Source organism: Podarcis erhardii, assembly GCF_964252035.2.
Source record: "Podarcis erhardii genome assembly, chromosome: 14".
Taxonomy (NCBI): Eukaryota; Metazoa; Chordata; class Lepidosauria; order Squamata; family Lacertidae; genus Podarcis; species Podarcis erhardii.
This window is the reverse complement of record NC_138503.1, coordinates 5,866,150-5,881,730: the sequence shown is the minus strand read 5'-3', so window position 1 is coordinate 5,881,730 and position 15,581 is coordinate 5,866,150. Positions and strand designations below refer to the sequence as shown.

At 44.5% G+C, this 15,581-nt stretch overlaps 1 protein-coding gene and 1 long non-coding RNA gene across 3 annotated transcripts in view; one reads left to right on the top strand and one right to left on the bottom strand.

The window, feature by feature from the left end:
• Positions 1-15,581, top strand: part of LOC309328956 — a 132,289-nt gene that overhangs the window by 68,710 nt on the left and 47,998 nt on the right. The gene's annotated exons all lie outside the window — the stretch shown is intronic.
• Positions 1-15,581, bottom strand: part of MYO1E (myosin IE) — a 117,367-nt gene that overhangs the window by 57,515 nt on the left and 44,271 nt on the right. For both annotated transcript variants that reach the window (XM_081838799.1, XM_081838798.1), the window contains exons 2-5: positions 12,273-12,416; positions 8,796-8,885; positions 7,828-7,922; positions 1,118-1,205 (exon numbers count right to left, since the gene is read on the bottom strand). In XM_081838799.1, the coding sequence (XP_081694925.1) occupies positions 1,118-1,205; positions 7,828-7,922; positions 8,796-8,885; positions 12,273-12,350 (351 nt within the window). In that variant the 5' untranslated portion in view covers positions 12,351-12,416. The remainder of the gene's footprint in view (positions 1-1,117; positions 1,206-7,827; positions 7,923-8,795; positions 8,886-12,272; positions 12,417-15,581) is intronic.

Sequence of the window (15,581 nt, the reverse complement as noted above, 5' to 3'; positions counted from 1 at the left end):
GATCGAAGAGAAGTGGTGGAAACTGGGATTTCCTTTATTTTAGTGGGAGCGTGGGGGAACAGAGGCAGAAATGAGAACAAATAATTTTTTGAAGAGCAAACATGAATGCATTTGAATGTTTTAGGTAAAGTCAAACTGATTGGCAGGGGAAGCGGTCCACTGGTGCTGTTCCAGCACAGCCCTCTACTGAAAAGGACACATAATTTTTTTAAAAAAACCTCATCCTCGAAATCCATTGCTTGTTCTCAGCACTGCAACACAGAGCTATACTGCCCCCAAACATGGAGGCTCCATTGAGCCAACCATACTGGCGGGATGGGGCTTCCACAAGTTAAGCAGGAAACAGCAGCTTTGAATGGGTGGAGCCAAGGGAGGGCAAGTGGGAGTAAGTTAGCAATGGAGAAGGGGCCTTCATCCGTTACAGAGTGGAGGGTGAGGACTGGGAGGCAACAGTGACACAGCTGAACAGGTCTATGTCAAAAGAACATCAGGAAGCACTGAAGGAATTAGCCCCTACCAGTCCCTGTAGAACTAAGATATTGACAGGATTAATGATACCATTAGATGAACAAGCAAGAACAGGTAAAGGTAAAGGTACCCCTGACCATTAGGTCCAGTCGTGACCTACTCTGGGGTTGTGGCGCTCAACTTGCTCTATGGGCTGAGGGAGCCAGCGTTTGTCCGCAGACAGCTTCCGGGTCATGTGGCTAGCATGACTAAGCCGCTTCTGGTGAACCAGAGTAGCACGGAAACGCCATTTACCTTCCCGCCGGAGCGGTACCTATTTATCTACTTGCACTTTGACATGCTTTCAAACTGCTAGGTTGCCAGGAGCTGGGACTGAGCAACGGGAGCTCACCCCGTCGCGGGGATTCGAACCGCCAACCTTCTGATTGGCAAGTCCTAGGCTCTGTGGTATAACCCATAGTGCCACCAGCGTCCCATAAGCAAGAATAGATGCCCCTAACTAACCCAAGGCTCCTTTCAACAAGTTTCAACTTGTTTCAGCCTCAGATTAACCCACTGAGCCTATGAACAAGCTACACAGGAGTCCAAAGGGAATGTCATCTGATGACAATCAATGGTACAAATACTTCTCCCAGCAGTATCCACTTACCTGCACTTTTGGACCTCCTCCTGATATTTTGGAGATGTAACTCATGATGTACTTAGCTGCCACAGTCTTCCCAGCACCACTTTCACCACTGGGGGGGGGAATAGAAGTAGGATATATTTGAAGCCATCCAAAGGCAGAGTCCCCAAATACATGGTTTCAGCATTACAAGTTCAAGCAGACTCGAGCCTCAACCTCATGCGTTCTTCCCTTCCATTCTTGCTTTGCAGCAGCCCTTCTGACTTGTCATTTCATTCACATCCGGTGAACTATTACCTGTGCATTGTATGCCCACCTTCTTGGATTGAAAACTACAGTTCAAAGTGAATGTATAATCCTGCTTTGCAGGCAACCCATAGTTTCAAGTTTGGGATGCAAAGACAACAACAGTTTGCACGAAACCAGAAAATGAGGCTTCTAATCTCTAAATGTGATGGAACAAGGAAGCATGAAAGCCCACATTATATCTGATCTCCTTTACATCTGCACACAATGTTTTTATTCTAGTTTTATTGATCAGGAACCTGATAAATTTGTTCAATATAAAAACTGTAAAACTAAGCAAGACAACAGTACAATATTTATGAACTGCAATAACCAGAAGCGAGTCCTATTCCTGCTGGCCTGACTCTTTCTGAGCCCTTCTTAAATATCAGTGAAATCCCTCCAGGGAACTGTGGTCATTCCAGCAAAAGGATTTTTCTAGAGTGGTTGTGCACCAGTTCCTCTCTCTTCTATTGCTTTTCCAATAAGCATATAAAAATGTGCACTCTCCTTTCTAATTCCATCCCCCTTTAGGGATTGCTCACCAGAAGCATTCTGCAAAAACATGTATCTTAAATTTAAAAAACAAAGCAGTTATAAGTGACTCAAAGCCACTAAAGGTTGGGGGTAAAAGAACACAAGAGAGAGAGAGAGAGAGAGAGAGAGAGAGAGAGAGAGAAACATAATGCATCCCATATCCATTTCAGGGAATTTTGATGCCTCTATTAAGTGTTCCCATGTACAGTTACCAAAAACTGCAATGTGTGTTGAACATTAAAAAAAAAAAACATAAAGAGAAAAACTTGGGCAATAAAAGCATCCTGTATAGCACTCAAGAGTAATGACTAAGTTTTACAGAGAGCCTTTGTTTTCTGCACTACCTCATTTCAGTGGACATTTTCAAAAAATTATAACGGAGAAACAAATAATATATAGGTTAATAATATACATTTTGATTCACAGAAGAAGAGCCTGGCTGTTGGATCAGATCAAAGGCTTACTTCGTCCTCATAGGATGCCCATGTCCATTAAGGGAAGCCCCCAAGCAGGGCACAGGCACAACATCTCTCTCCCTGCTCATGATCCTGTGGAACTGGTATTCAACTGCATACTGCCTCTGATCCAGGAAGGGAGCATATATAGTCATCATGCCTAGAAGCTACTGATGCCCAGGTTGGTGGCCTCCAACAAATCTTGTGGAAAACAGCTACAGTTAAACCATAGTTTGATGCTGGTTTTAGAGTAGTGGTACCTATTTATCTACTTGCACTGGTATGCTTTTGAACTGCTAGGTTGGCAGAAGCTGGGACAGAGCAAAGGAGGTCACCCCGTCATGCAGATTCAAACTGCCGACCTTCCGATTGGCAAGCCCAAGAGGCTCAGTGGTTTAGACTACAGTGCCACCTGTGTCCCAGTTGGATTACTACCAGACATGATATCATACATCTTTGCCCAGTCTGGTGCCCTCCATATGTTTCAGACTACAGTTCCCATCAGTCCCAGCCAGCATGGCTGTACGATACTGGGGTAGATGGAAGTTGTAATGTGAAACATCTGGAGAGTACCTGGTTGGTACCCAAACAATACAATACAAAAGCTTTCTCTAGCACTCTTAAAAACTGGTTGGCCTAAGTAAAAATCATTATTTTTAAGAGATGGTGGGCTGAGGTGGATCAGAACAGGAGCTATGAGCCAGGCCACCCCTTCTTCTGTGGTGGTCACTCGTAGCCGAGTTAAGATTGTCTTCTATGAATATGATCTTAACAGTGTGTCCATATGTGACTATGGAGGGCAATTCTGGATCCGCACATCCTTCCATAATGGGGACAAAGGTTTATGGGCAGGAGTTGATCTTGGTGAGGATTTGCCAAATGTGCCTTCCTCTTAGCTCATTTCTCCCTTTCGTCCTGAGTTTGTGCTTCTTCAAAGTCCATGACTTAGTGAAGGCTTGTTCTCCAACCATAGTGCTTGCAGGCCAGTGTTTCCCAGTTGTCAGTGTTTATACAGTGGCACCTCTGGTTACAAACGGGATCCGTTCCGGAGGCCCATTTGCAACATGAAAAGAGCGCAACCCGCAGTGACGCGTCTGCGCACACACGGGTTGCGATTCGCCGCTTCTGTGCATGCATGTGATGTCATTTTGCGCTTCTGCACATGCGTGAGAGGCGAAACCCGGAAGTAACCCTTTCCGGTACTTCCGGGCCGCCGCGGGACGTAACCTGAAAGAACATAACATGAAGCGGATGTAACATGAGGTATGATTGTATTACTTTTTTTAATATTTGCCTTAAGATTTGCCTTAAACCTCTTTTGCTGTCCACTGACATTATGCCTTCCATTCTTAAATTGGGAATAGAGTAGTTGCTCTGGAAGACGATAATCAGGCATGTACTATGCCTGAAAGGGGCCCATCAGTGGTGAGAAAGATTATTGGTGGGAAATGGTCCTTCTCTTGCCTGGCCCTTTTCACTGGAGAGGTCAGTCATTGAATCCGGGGGTCCTTCTGCATGCAGAACAGGTGCTCTTGAGGTATTGAAGCCACAGTTAGTTGAAAACAGAAAGTAATGCTTCTAAACCTCTGTTTGTGGCTGTTCCTGAGCAGGCGAGAGCCCACAAGCCAATTATTTGAAGCCTGCCCTTCATCATAATAGATCCCAGGGTGGAGTATAATGCATAAATTACAATGCACAGCTCACATAAAATCAACTGAAAGCAATTGAAACTATAAATCAATGTGAACAATAGGAACAGCTAAAAATACAGCACTGAAACCCCAGCAAGTTATAGAAGCTGCAAAGCAGGCTTCCTTAGGATTAAACTTCAATGCTACATCTGAGCCTTCCCAGTGTCTGTGAAGCCATTTTGAAAATTCAAAAAGCATTCTGTAAATCCTGTTTCTAAATACTCATTTGGCTTGCTTTTATCATTCTGGGGAGACCAGTACAGCTGCTCACACATGTTACTTAACAACCAACCAGCTGACAGGAAGTTCCAAGATGTTTAAAAACATGGCTTTTGTTAGGAAGTGCATAAATAGTCCGATTACAGAATTAAGGATTTGGGGACTCAAAAAACACACGGCCATATTCTCAACAAATTAGATTTAAAACCTGCCTTCTAACAGAAACAACTCTATCCCAAGAGAGTAGGGGGAGGGGATATTTGAGCTATCAAAGGTGGCATAATGCCTACATGTAGTGCCAAATTCAAAGAGTCTGTGGTATGGAGGGGGGAAAGGTGGCCACTGAGGACGGCAACAATTCTTGTGTGAAATAGTTAAAACAAAAGCTGGCTGGCAGTAGTCATGTTTACTCAGACACAGGTCCCATTGAGCTGAATTGGACTCACTTGTCTATTTATGACCTAGTTGAGATTCCTGCATTGCAGGGGGTTGGACTAGGTGATCCTTGGGGTCCCTTCCAACTCTGCAATTCTATGATTATTAGTCTGCATTCCATTTGGAGAGGTTTGCAGGGAGAAGAGAAACAGCCACAGGCAGCTCAGCAGCCTCTGAGAAGTCAGACTCAACTATATGCTTAAATAAATTATGAAGTCCATGCATTAGTACTATTACAATTAAATGAAAAATCAAAGCAGGATTTGGTGCCAGAACAAAGTAGGAGTTTAGCTGGTGGAGGTTGCATTGAACAGGCTCAGTCCACTGTGCCCTGTTCCAATGTCACCATCAGATACACGTACAGTGGTATCTCAGGTTACATACTCTTCAAGTTACATACACTTCAGGTTACAGACTCCGCTAACCCAGAAATAGTGCTTCAAGTTAAGAACTTTGCTTCAGGATGAGAACAGAAATCGTGCTCCGGCGGCGCGGCGGCAGCAGGAGGCCCTATTAGATAAAGTGGTGCTTCAGGTTAAGAACAGTTTCAGGTTAAGAACGGACCTCCGGAACGAATTAAGTTCTTAACCCGAGGTACCACTGTATAGGGTGGAGAGGTCTGCAAAAAAAACCCCAACCCATTGTATTGAGTCTGCTGTTTACATTCACGCAAACCATGCATAAGTTCTAGAAGATGCAACACCATATTCACTGGAAGAGCGAAAGCGGAATAAGTTAGAAAAAATAATGCCATGACAAATAAACTACAAACACACAAAGAGATGGATTACAAAATTCCCAAAGGAGGAGGATGCATTTAAATGCTGAAATATAAAAGCGGAAAACTGAACCCAAGGAATCATGCAGTATCAAGCACCCTGATTTCTAGGTAAAATTGTTTCCATAATGAAATCTGAGCAACTGGATGTTTAATTTTTAAAGGGTTATTCAATGAAGTGCAACACCCTCTTTGTTGTAACACAGCTCCAGGGGTCAACAGGGCAAGCACACCTGATTGTCTGGGCCTCTGTTATTCTCTACAACAGAGCTGGAGAACTATGGCACTCCAGATTTTTCTGGACTATACCTGCCATCATCCCTGGCCATTGGCCACACTGGCTGGATCTGACGGGAGGTGGAGAAACAACATCTGGGGGGGGGGCACAGGTTCACTACCCGTGTTCCCCAGGCTCAGAACTCCTCCATTATCCACAAAGGTAGAGCCAGTTATCACATGAACTGACCTTTGGATCTAGGAAGACCTTTGAGCTCTTGATTTGCAAAACAGCCCCCCAAAGACAATGCTGAGAAGGCAAAGGGCCTCGTGCCTGCTACTTCCTAGAAAAGCTAGAACGTCCCAGTTTCAGTCCTTGACATCTCCAGGTGGGGCTGAGAGAATGTCCCTACCTGAAACACTGGAGAGCTGCTGCTAATCATCATCATAGACAATACTGATCTAGATATAAGGCAGCTTTCTGTGTTCCTAATGCTGCACTGGGCACCTGCTGTTGGTGCCCCACAAGTTCTGTACTTTTCCACATGGCCACCCCAAGACTTTGACTGGACAGCCCCTCCAGCAAAGCGGAGAGAGGTCTAGATTTGTGTAAGTGTGCCTAACAGGGTTTCAGTGCCACTTGTGTATTAGTTTTAAGCCTGCCTTTCTCATCTTTGCAGAAGTGGACTTTAAATGAGGTTTAGTCCACAGACCCATTCTGAACCAATAAATCAGACAATGGGATCTGCTTCCCAAATGGTTCACAGTCCTCCTCCATCCGGGTCCTGAGTGCCCAGTAGCATCTTATAAATAGCTGCAGTTGCCCCCTTCAACCCCTGTGGATGAGCTGCTTGCCTTTTAATTGTTGCCGTCTACCCTGGGACGTTATGATGAAGGGACTGGTATTATTAATAATAATAAATTTAGATATTATCAAATTAGTATGCAATGTAATATCATCTGCTGTAGGGACCATGTTTCTAACCACCAATCCCATGGCTCAAGGTAAAATTTTATTTCAAGCACGGTCATTCTTGGACCCAAGTGGTGACTGTCATAAAGTTGATATGGAGGAGAACACTTTGGCCACAGCGCTGCCGCGTGTGTGTTGCACAGCACAAAACAAGAAGCTGCATTTCTAACCACGTCACTGTTTCTTTTCTTTATCCCTAGCCACACTCAAGGAGAATTCCTGTAAGCAGTAAAGAGTACATTTATTTTTAAGCTTCAGATTCCAGAAATAGACTCAAAAAGCCACAATGATGATACGTTGGGAAATAAAAGACGGCTGGTTGCTCCCAGGCCAAGGATGTGTGGGGCATAAACGAGCATGGCAGGGAAAAGGACCCTGAAGATGACCGCATTTCATTTATTGCCACAGCAATATATCCACCCGATACAGAGATCAGCACAAAAAGATTTCTGAAATGCAGAGTCGGCCACTAGTGGCTCAAGGGCATGAAGGTACTTGGGAGTTTATGACATATCAGCCAGTACTTCTTGCATCACATTAGCCTTCCAAAAAACAAATGAAAACGACTTGTTCCCAATAATCCAAGGAGTCTTTGACAGAGATCAGCCAGCTAATAGAAAAGGGGCCCTGACAAAGATTTGTAGATTAGCACTGTCACCCAGAATTGAGGCTGGATGTAAAGGAACTGGGTATGTGGAAAGGCCACATGAGAATGAATGGTGGACACTTGAGCAAGACGCATTTAACAGGATGGACACAACAACCAGGGAGGCTCAAGGGAAGGGAGAGGTGGGCCCTGGACTGTGGAACAGACCTGGAGGCTTGGGACACAAAAAGCCAGATGCTTTCTGGGTGGTAAACTCATGTTCTTTATTCATCAGCCACAGTGCTCACTCACTGTCACACACAAAGCGACTCACACTCGCCCTCTCACACATGACTAAGTTAACTGTGACTGCCTTATAACCATTTAATTCAGTGGGCCTACACTGAGTCAGATACAATACTTTGAAGCAAGTCTGCTCAAGCATGGCATTAACAGTTATTTGCAATAGAAGCAAGATGGGCTTCTAGACTGTGTCCAGTGCCCCTTATCCAAACCAAGGCATAAATGCAAATCATGAGGTTAAAGAGCAAGTCCTTACCTGATGATGACACATTGGTTCTCTCTGTCAATTATCATGTTTCGGTACATATTGTCCGCTAGAGCATAGATATGTGGTGGATTTTCATACTGAGCCTACGGGGAGGGAAATACATGTGAAGCACCAGGCAATAAATGAAACTGTTACTAAGAAAGGTCATATCAACAACAAAAAGATAACTTCTCAGTCATTCAAACAGGACAGCATTAACCTCCCCGCCCCCAAGGGCATCCAGAAACTGACAGACAGCTTCCAACTTCTAGAAACAGATAATTTGGTGCAATGAGATACTGAGGTGGATTGAGCGGACAAGACCAATAGTGGGTCCAGTGGTCAAGAAGGTGGCTTCTGCACATGCTGTAGAGGGGGGAGTGAGGGGCAGATGGGGCTCGATGGAAGGTAGTCCATCTAAGAGAAGGAAAACTCTGATCCAAAACCTCTGCCGCCTTGTGGGATATCTTCAGGAGAAGAAAGGCTAAGGATTAAACCCTACACAAATCTAGAACAGAGCCCTAAGACGTTGGATGGTGTCTTGTATGTCTCCTTCTGGCAACTCCTGCAGCCAAACATATTGCTCTGCTTTCCTTTGGACTACTTCAGTGAGGCCAAGAGGGAGGTCTTGTCATCTGGTCAGCCCAGGCTTGTGCCCCAGGAGGTCACTTCAGTGTTGCTAATGCAGCGGTCTGGCTTCACCCCCGGATGTGCACAGAAGCCAATAATAATTTCACACTTGTACCCTGTTCATTTACTCCTGTTTTTTAAATCTTTCTTTGGGACTTTATCCTCAAAAGCTCCTTTTTTGTATTCATATTATTTTGTTAACATCCATTTTCTTTTCATGTGAATTGTCTGTTTTTGTTGTTTAGAAAAACAAATTAAAAAGAAAAAAGAGAAGAGACAACTGGCATCAGCAAACCTTCAAACATTTTTTGAGAATGAAATAAGCTAAGAGAGAAATCATCACTTACAGCTCCTTGATACATTTCAATTTCTTTCTCTCCAAAATATGGCATCTGCTTGAACGGGTTCACAGAGATCAGCACTGATCCAATATATGTCTGTGTTTGGAACAGTCAAGGTTCACAATGCTTAAAAAAAAAATCAATTTATGATGCAAACTCCCTCTCCACCCAATTAGTCCACCCTCTGCTTTTCTATATTGCAGCCCATGTGTGAATGTGCGCACATTTCAGCTTGCAGGCTCAAAACATTGATAGTACAGTAGAGTGGTTACCGAGCAAAATAAATCTTAGTTGTTTAATTATACAGGAACATTAGAGAAGTACATGTGGAAGCTGCCCTAAACCAGATCAAACCCTTTATCCATCCAGTCCCCACCACCCTCTGCCCTGACCAGCTGCATCTCTCTGGGGGGAGGGGGGTCTCAGGGCTGTGGAGATTCTGTTCCATCGCCTGCTGCTTCCCAACCCTTTCAGTTGGTGATGCTATTTGGGTTTCATCCTGGGGCCTTCTGTGTACAATGCTTCCCCTTCCTCCAGTTCTTTTAAATGAAATTATAGTCAATTAGTGAAATAATAAAATATGCACGAATTTGCATAGGAGCAGAACAGTTCAGGCACAAAACACACACTTCCTTTGTTTTTAAGATGATGCCCATGTGATATGTCACAACAGCTGCCATTTTGGAAGAGGCATCTCCTCCTGTGCAAGCCAGAAGATGAAGTGTCTCTTTTGGGATGACACTTGCCATCTGCAGTTTCTCCAACTCTCAAAGTCGACTTCCTTAGTTGATCAATATGCTTTTCTACTGACGCATATAAGCAATTCAGCATTGCAGCCCTATACATTAGTATCAGGATATGCATATTGTGTTTGGATGACTGGTGCTGCATGAGTGATAGCAACGTTTAACGCTTTGCTATTCAACACACAGACACACACCCAACACAGGCACAATCAGCACTCAGTGTTGCACACAGCAGCCCATTGTCTTGGGATAATAACGGCAAGATGATGTCATGCTGCAAATAATAAAAAAGCAACTAAGGCAAACAAGCATAACTTCCATATTGTGCGAAATTGCTACATTTGGAGGATATTCATGGAACCGTGGCACCACTCAGGGCATCTCTATGGCAAATCCAGAAGTGTTTGTGTGAACATAAAATATATTAAAGCAACTTGTTGATTCAGTGTTAATAATTTATGGAATGATTCAATAAGCTTCTCCAATATGAGGAACACTGTAAAAAAAAAAATTCCCTATGATTGATGGCGGTGACAGCTGAGCCATTCAGGAGCCAATGCCCAGATGAAAACTAAAAGGCCTCCCTTTTCAGAATTTGGGAAGTGGAAAAAAGAAAGCAGTGAGGGTTGCTCTTAGCTATCAGGAGAATAGCACCAGATCTTGCAAAGCTTTTTAGGCCTGAGTGAGATTGTGGGATGCCTGTTACAGACTAGGAGAGCAGCAGAAAAAGTTAGAAGCCCAATAAGCTTACGAGGGGAGGCCAGACTGCTGCTGGAATTCTGCAACAATCTGCACTGACAGGACAGTCATGGTGGCAGAACCCACTCAGACTAAGAGACTGAAGGATCTCTCCTCAGAACTGAAGCTTGCCACCTGTGAGAAAAGCAGCTTGAGACAGCACACAAACTCCAGCCTGGTTGCTCAAGTCTGTTTGACTCCAGAACAAGATTACAGTCCTTAAGAACACCTTCTCACAAGGGAGAACTGTAAGTGAAACGTAGAACTGCGTAACAAAGCACATGTGTTGTATTTTGATATTTATTTTGATATCTGAGCTTTACTAGCACAGTCCAGCATGAAAAAGCAGCATATGAACTACCGTATTGGCCCGAATATAAGCCACATCTGAATATAAGCCACACCTTTAAAATTGATTGGGGAGGAAGAAAAAAAAAAAATACCTGAATATAAACTGCTCCATTCCTTGCTGCTCCTGGCTGTATGGGGGGTGGGGTTGGAGCTTTCCCCTCCCTCGCTCTCTCCCCTCCCAGCCTTAGGGGAGAGGACAGGGGACTAGGCACGGGACAGGTGCCAGTTTGCTGTGCTCCTGGCTGCATACCGTAATGACGCATATATAGGCCGCACTTCACGGTTTTCACGGTTGGAATTTGGGTAAAAAGTGAGGCTTATATTCAGGCCAATATGGTAACCCTCTGCAAGGGGCCTAGCAACAGAGACATAGCATCTTCAAGGGAAGGAGTGCAATGGCTGGGCTGAGATGTCAACTCTTTCCCCACCAGCCAGTATTCTATGGCAATTGATGAAAACATAGTGCTTTATCAAAGTGAGAAGGGGGGGGGGTTCACACATTTGTGAGGTTCAGCACGCACCTGAGTGGTGGTGAAGGGTTAGGTGGTGAAGGGTTGTGAAGGGTTAATCACTTCCCCCTGCTTTCCCACTCCATAGCAGCCCCCTCCCAGCTGCTTTGCTCTAACCCAAATCACATGTGTAACTTATATAGCTCTGCCCTCAAACGCACAAGGGGAATGCAAAGACTCAACTATTGGGGAGGGGGGAAGGGGAGAGAGAGAGAGAGAGAGAGAGAGAGAGAGAGAGAGAGAGAAGGATAGTCTCTCCTCTTCCGAAACTCTACGTTCTGCTGAGTACCTGAGAGTGTGAAAGCGGGGAGCAGAATAGCAAGCCATTGTGTCTCACGTCAATGGAATCCTTTCATAAGTCCCTGATATTTCAAGCATGAAAGCAGGTTTGGCAGCAGGCATGGGGTGGGATGATGATGCTCTTATGAGAATTCACTTTCTCCTCCACAACATCCCCGCTGCTTCCATCTTCGTTTCAAGAGCCCACAGACCCGTCATCCTCAAACACACGGCTAACATTTACAAGCCAACAAGGGCTAGTTTGTGCCCCACACCTGGCACAGCAGTAGGCACAGAACTACGTTTTTCTCCCCAACTCCAGCAAGACATGACAGAACAAAATCTAACAGGTGCAGCTTCCCTGGGCAGACTGGCAACGATGGGAGAAAAGACTAGCCCTTGTCATTTGACATCTTTATTCTACTTGACTTGGCATGGGGAAAACTGTTGCTAAAAAGAAGTCCCCATTCTGCTGTGTAGGGTATCTACCAATCAGCCCTAGGTGTGGTAGCTTTCCATCTGCAGAGAAGAAGATTCAATTTAAGGGGATTGAACTTGGGACTACACACCCCACTGGACATCCTCCCTGAGGGTTTTTGTCTGGTTGGAATGTGTTCCTGAACTGTGACAGGGCCTCTTAATTGTCTGGGTGGAGGTAAAGGGGTCGTGCCCATAGAAACCTAACTTTTGCCTGGCTAGAACATAGCCTCCTGTACACAAAAGGGTAAGAATCACATCCATTGCTCTACTTCCATCTCTGGTCACATCCAAGCATGCACAAATGACCGCAGAATTATGCCTATGAGAAAATGCCACCTTCGAGCTGATAAATGTCCCCCAGGCCCTGCAGTAAAGGATACAAATATGTAATCATCCATGTATCTCTTCTTGAGGTTCTCCACAATGGAATCTTCTGAGATCTTGGAGAGAAGGACCATGTCATCCACCCCGCTGTGCTTGACATTGTGGCTCTGCCAGTGATACCGATAATGCCCCTTGCTCCCCTGCAGGAAGAAAATTATTATTTGATTTTATCATTATTTATTAAATTTGTATAAAGCCCTTTCTCTGTAGATCTTAGGGCAGTTCCCAGCATAAAACAGGAGGTGCTGGTTTAGTCAAGAAGAGTTTTGGGAACTTTATTTTTTACAACCATGCGGTACATAAATTTTATGAAATGAATAATAAAAAAGAGCCTGCTCCACGAGACAAATGATACGCCTAGCCCAGCGTTCTGCTCCCAGTCCGGAGTGTACATTAGGAAATGTGTACCAAAGGTGTGAGCTCTGCTCCTGACATGCTTGCCACTATTCAATCACAAGTTCTGGAAATGCAAAGACGGCTTTGCTACTCAACAATGGTATCACAGGATTTGTCAAACAGCTCTCCCCTAATAAATGCAGCAATGTAGGTTGGCTGGAAGAGATATCTAAAGATTTGTCCTTGCATATTCTTGCATGTGTTATCTCATCATGGTGATATTCAACCTTTGATCCCCAGGGACCCTTTTTTGAGAGTGTGGGGGGAGGGTGCTTTCCCACTTGCCTTTGATCATTGTACCCAGTCCTGAAGATCAGGTTTTAATAAATATGGCTCTGAATAATGTGCACAACAGTAAAACATGCAGACTATGTTTTCTGGATTTAATGTTTGATTTATTATGTAAATGTCTCCCATAAAGGTTTTGCCATAAACACATAAAAAAGTTCTTCCAGCATTTGTGACCAAAAGGTAAGAGGGGAAAAGTTACACATGCAGAGTCTTTGCACTGAGGAGGAGGAGGAGGAGGAGGAGGAGGAGGAGGAGGAGGAAGGCTCACACAAGCCCATCAAACAGTCACTGAAATCCAAATACCACACAAGTCTGAGGAATGAAGCTTACCCAGAAGGGGCTGTGGGAGGAGGGCATGTGAGCTGCATTGTGGCTTCCAGGATTTTCTGGCTGATGTTTATGCTCTCCAAGCCCTGCTCACATACGGGCAGGGCTTGAGGCAGCAGCATTTTGCCACTGGTCCCAAGGTTGTAATAAATCAAGGAATTAAAACATGCAGTAAAATGATAGAAACCACTAAAAGCATCAGCCAGCAGAAAGGTTTCAACTTGCCTCCTGCATGATAAATGGGCTGCTGTCTTCTTTACATACTAGGGAAGGACATTTCTCAAATGGGACATGCCCTCCTTCAACTCCCTCTCCCCAGTCACTACTGCCCTAAACCCCCCACCCCAGCCAAGGGCATCTGGTGCAGGTTTGCATGGGAGGTTGTTAAAAGTCCAAAAAAAAAAAAAAAAGCCTGGATAGGGAGCCTGCAGCCCTCCATATGTTTTCAGACCCTAACTTGCATCAGTCCCAGCCAGCATGGCCCATGGTTAAGGATGCGGGGGGGGGGGGCTGGCTTAGAGTGCAGCAACACATGGAGGGCCCCCACAGCTTCCTCACCTTTGCTTCAGGAGATGTCCCTAGCTGTGTGCATAGCAGCTGTCTTGCATGCAAAAGGCCACAGGTTCAGTTCCCAGCAGAACCTCTAAGTAGGGCTGGGAATGTCCTCCACCTGAACCCTTCAGAGCTGCTGCAAGTCAGCATTGACAGCACTGAGCTAGGTAGACAAATGAGCTGTATGATGTTTAAATGTTAAAACAAGTACAGTGGTACCTCGGGTTACATATGCTTCAGGTTACAGACTCTGCTAACCCAGAAATATTACCTTGGGTTAAGAACTTTGCTTCAGGATGAGAACAGAAATCGTGCGGCGGCGGCGGCGTGGTGGCAGCGGGAGGCCCCATTAGCTAAAGGGGTGCTTCAGGTTAAGAGCAGTTTCAGATTAAGAACAGACCTCCAGAACAAATTAAGTTCTTAACCCGAGGTACCACTGTACCTTGAATTGAACCACTGTGCAAAATATGAGCAAGCCAGGGCTGAACTGATACTACCCTTGCTGGCACCATTCCTGGGAAAATCAGAGGCTCGCTATGTCAGGTTCCTATTGGAAGACCGGACAAACCCTAGAACATTAGCAGTGGCGAAGTTTTTATCGGTGGTTGCAAGAACCAATGATCCCTATATTCTGAACAAAATGCTTGTTTAACCTGGAGATAGGCTGTATGAATTGTGTATTGCTTTGTAACGATTTGTTGGGTCTCTGGACCGTAATAAAGATTGTTTGTTTTTGAATTGAACCCAGAAACGCATGAGAAACCAATGGTGATCTCCTTAGAACAGTGTTATTACCTGTAGAGAAACACAGGCGCAACTGCCGTTTTCGGGAAGCACAAAACTCAGAGCTAGTTTATAAAGCACACCATTACCAGGCCCTTTGATCCTTAAAGAAAGAACCAACACACTCCCTGCTCCCCACAATACAAACCAGGAACCAAAACACTGCCTGGAATAGAAACAGGAAAGTTATCAGAGTAGGCAAATGCTGATCAGAACCACCACCACCCCTGTCACCGATGGAAGCGAAGGCTCAGAAAAAGCTCAATATGGAGGCCAAATGGCCGAAACATTGGGAGATTTTAGAACAAGAAGGAGATAAATTGAAATTGCAGAGCTTTGAGAAACTAAAAGACAAAGTGCGAGATTGGCTTCATTATTATCAAATAAGGGAGGCTTACAATCAGGACAAGAAAAGTGGCTTCCAGGTAGAAAAATCAAAACTGGAAACAGAACTGTTAGATCCCAAAACTAAGATTTTGTCAAGAATGTACAACTTGCTGTTGAAATGGAACACTCAAGATGAAACGGTGAAATCTGCTATGATAAAATGGGCACAAGATGTTGGACATAACATTATGTTGACTGACTGGGAACAGTTATGGACCACAGGTATGAAATTTACGGCATGTAATGCCTTAAGGGAGAATATTATGAAAATGATATACAGGTGGTACATTACACCAGTCAAGCTTGCAAAAATATATCATTTGCCCGATAATAAGTGTTGGAAATGTAAAGAGAATGAAGGTACATTCTTTCACCTTTGGTGGATGTGCCCAAAGATTAAGGCTTTCTGGGAGATGATCTATAATGAAATGAAAAAGGTATTTAAATATACCTTCCTGAAGAAACCAGAGGCCTTTCTCCTGGGCATGGTCGGCCAATTGGTGTCAAAGAAGGATAGAACTTTCTTTATGTATGCAACAACAGCAGCAAGAATACTCATCGCGAAGTAT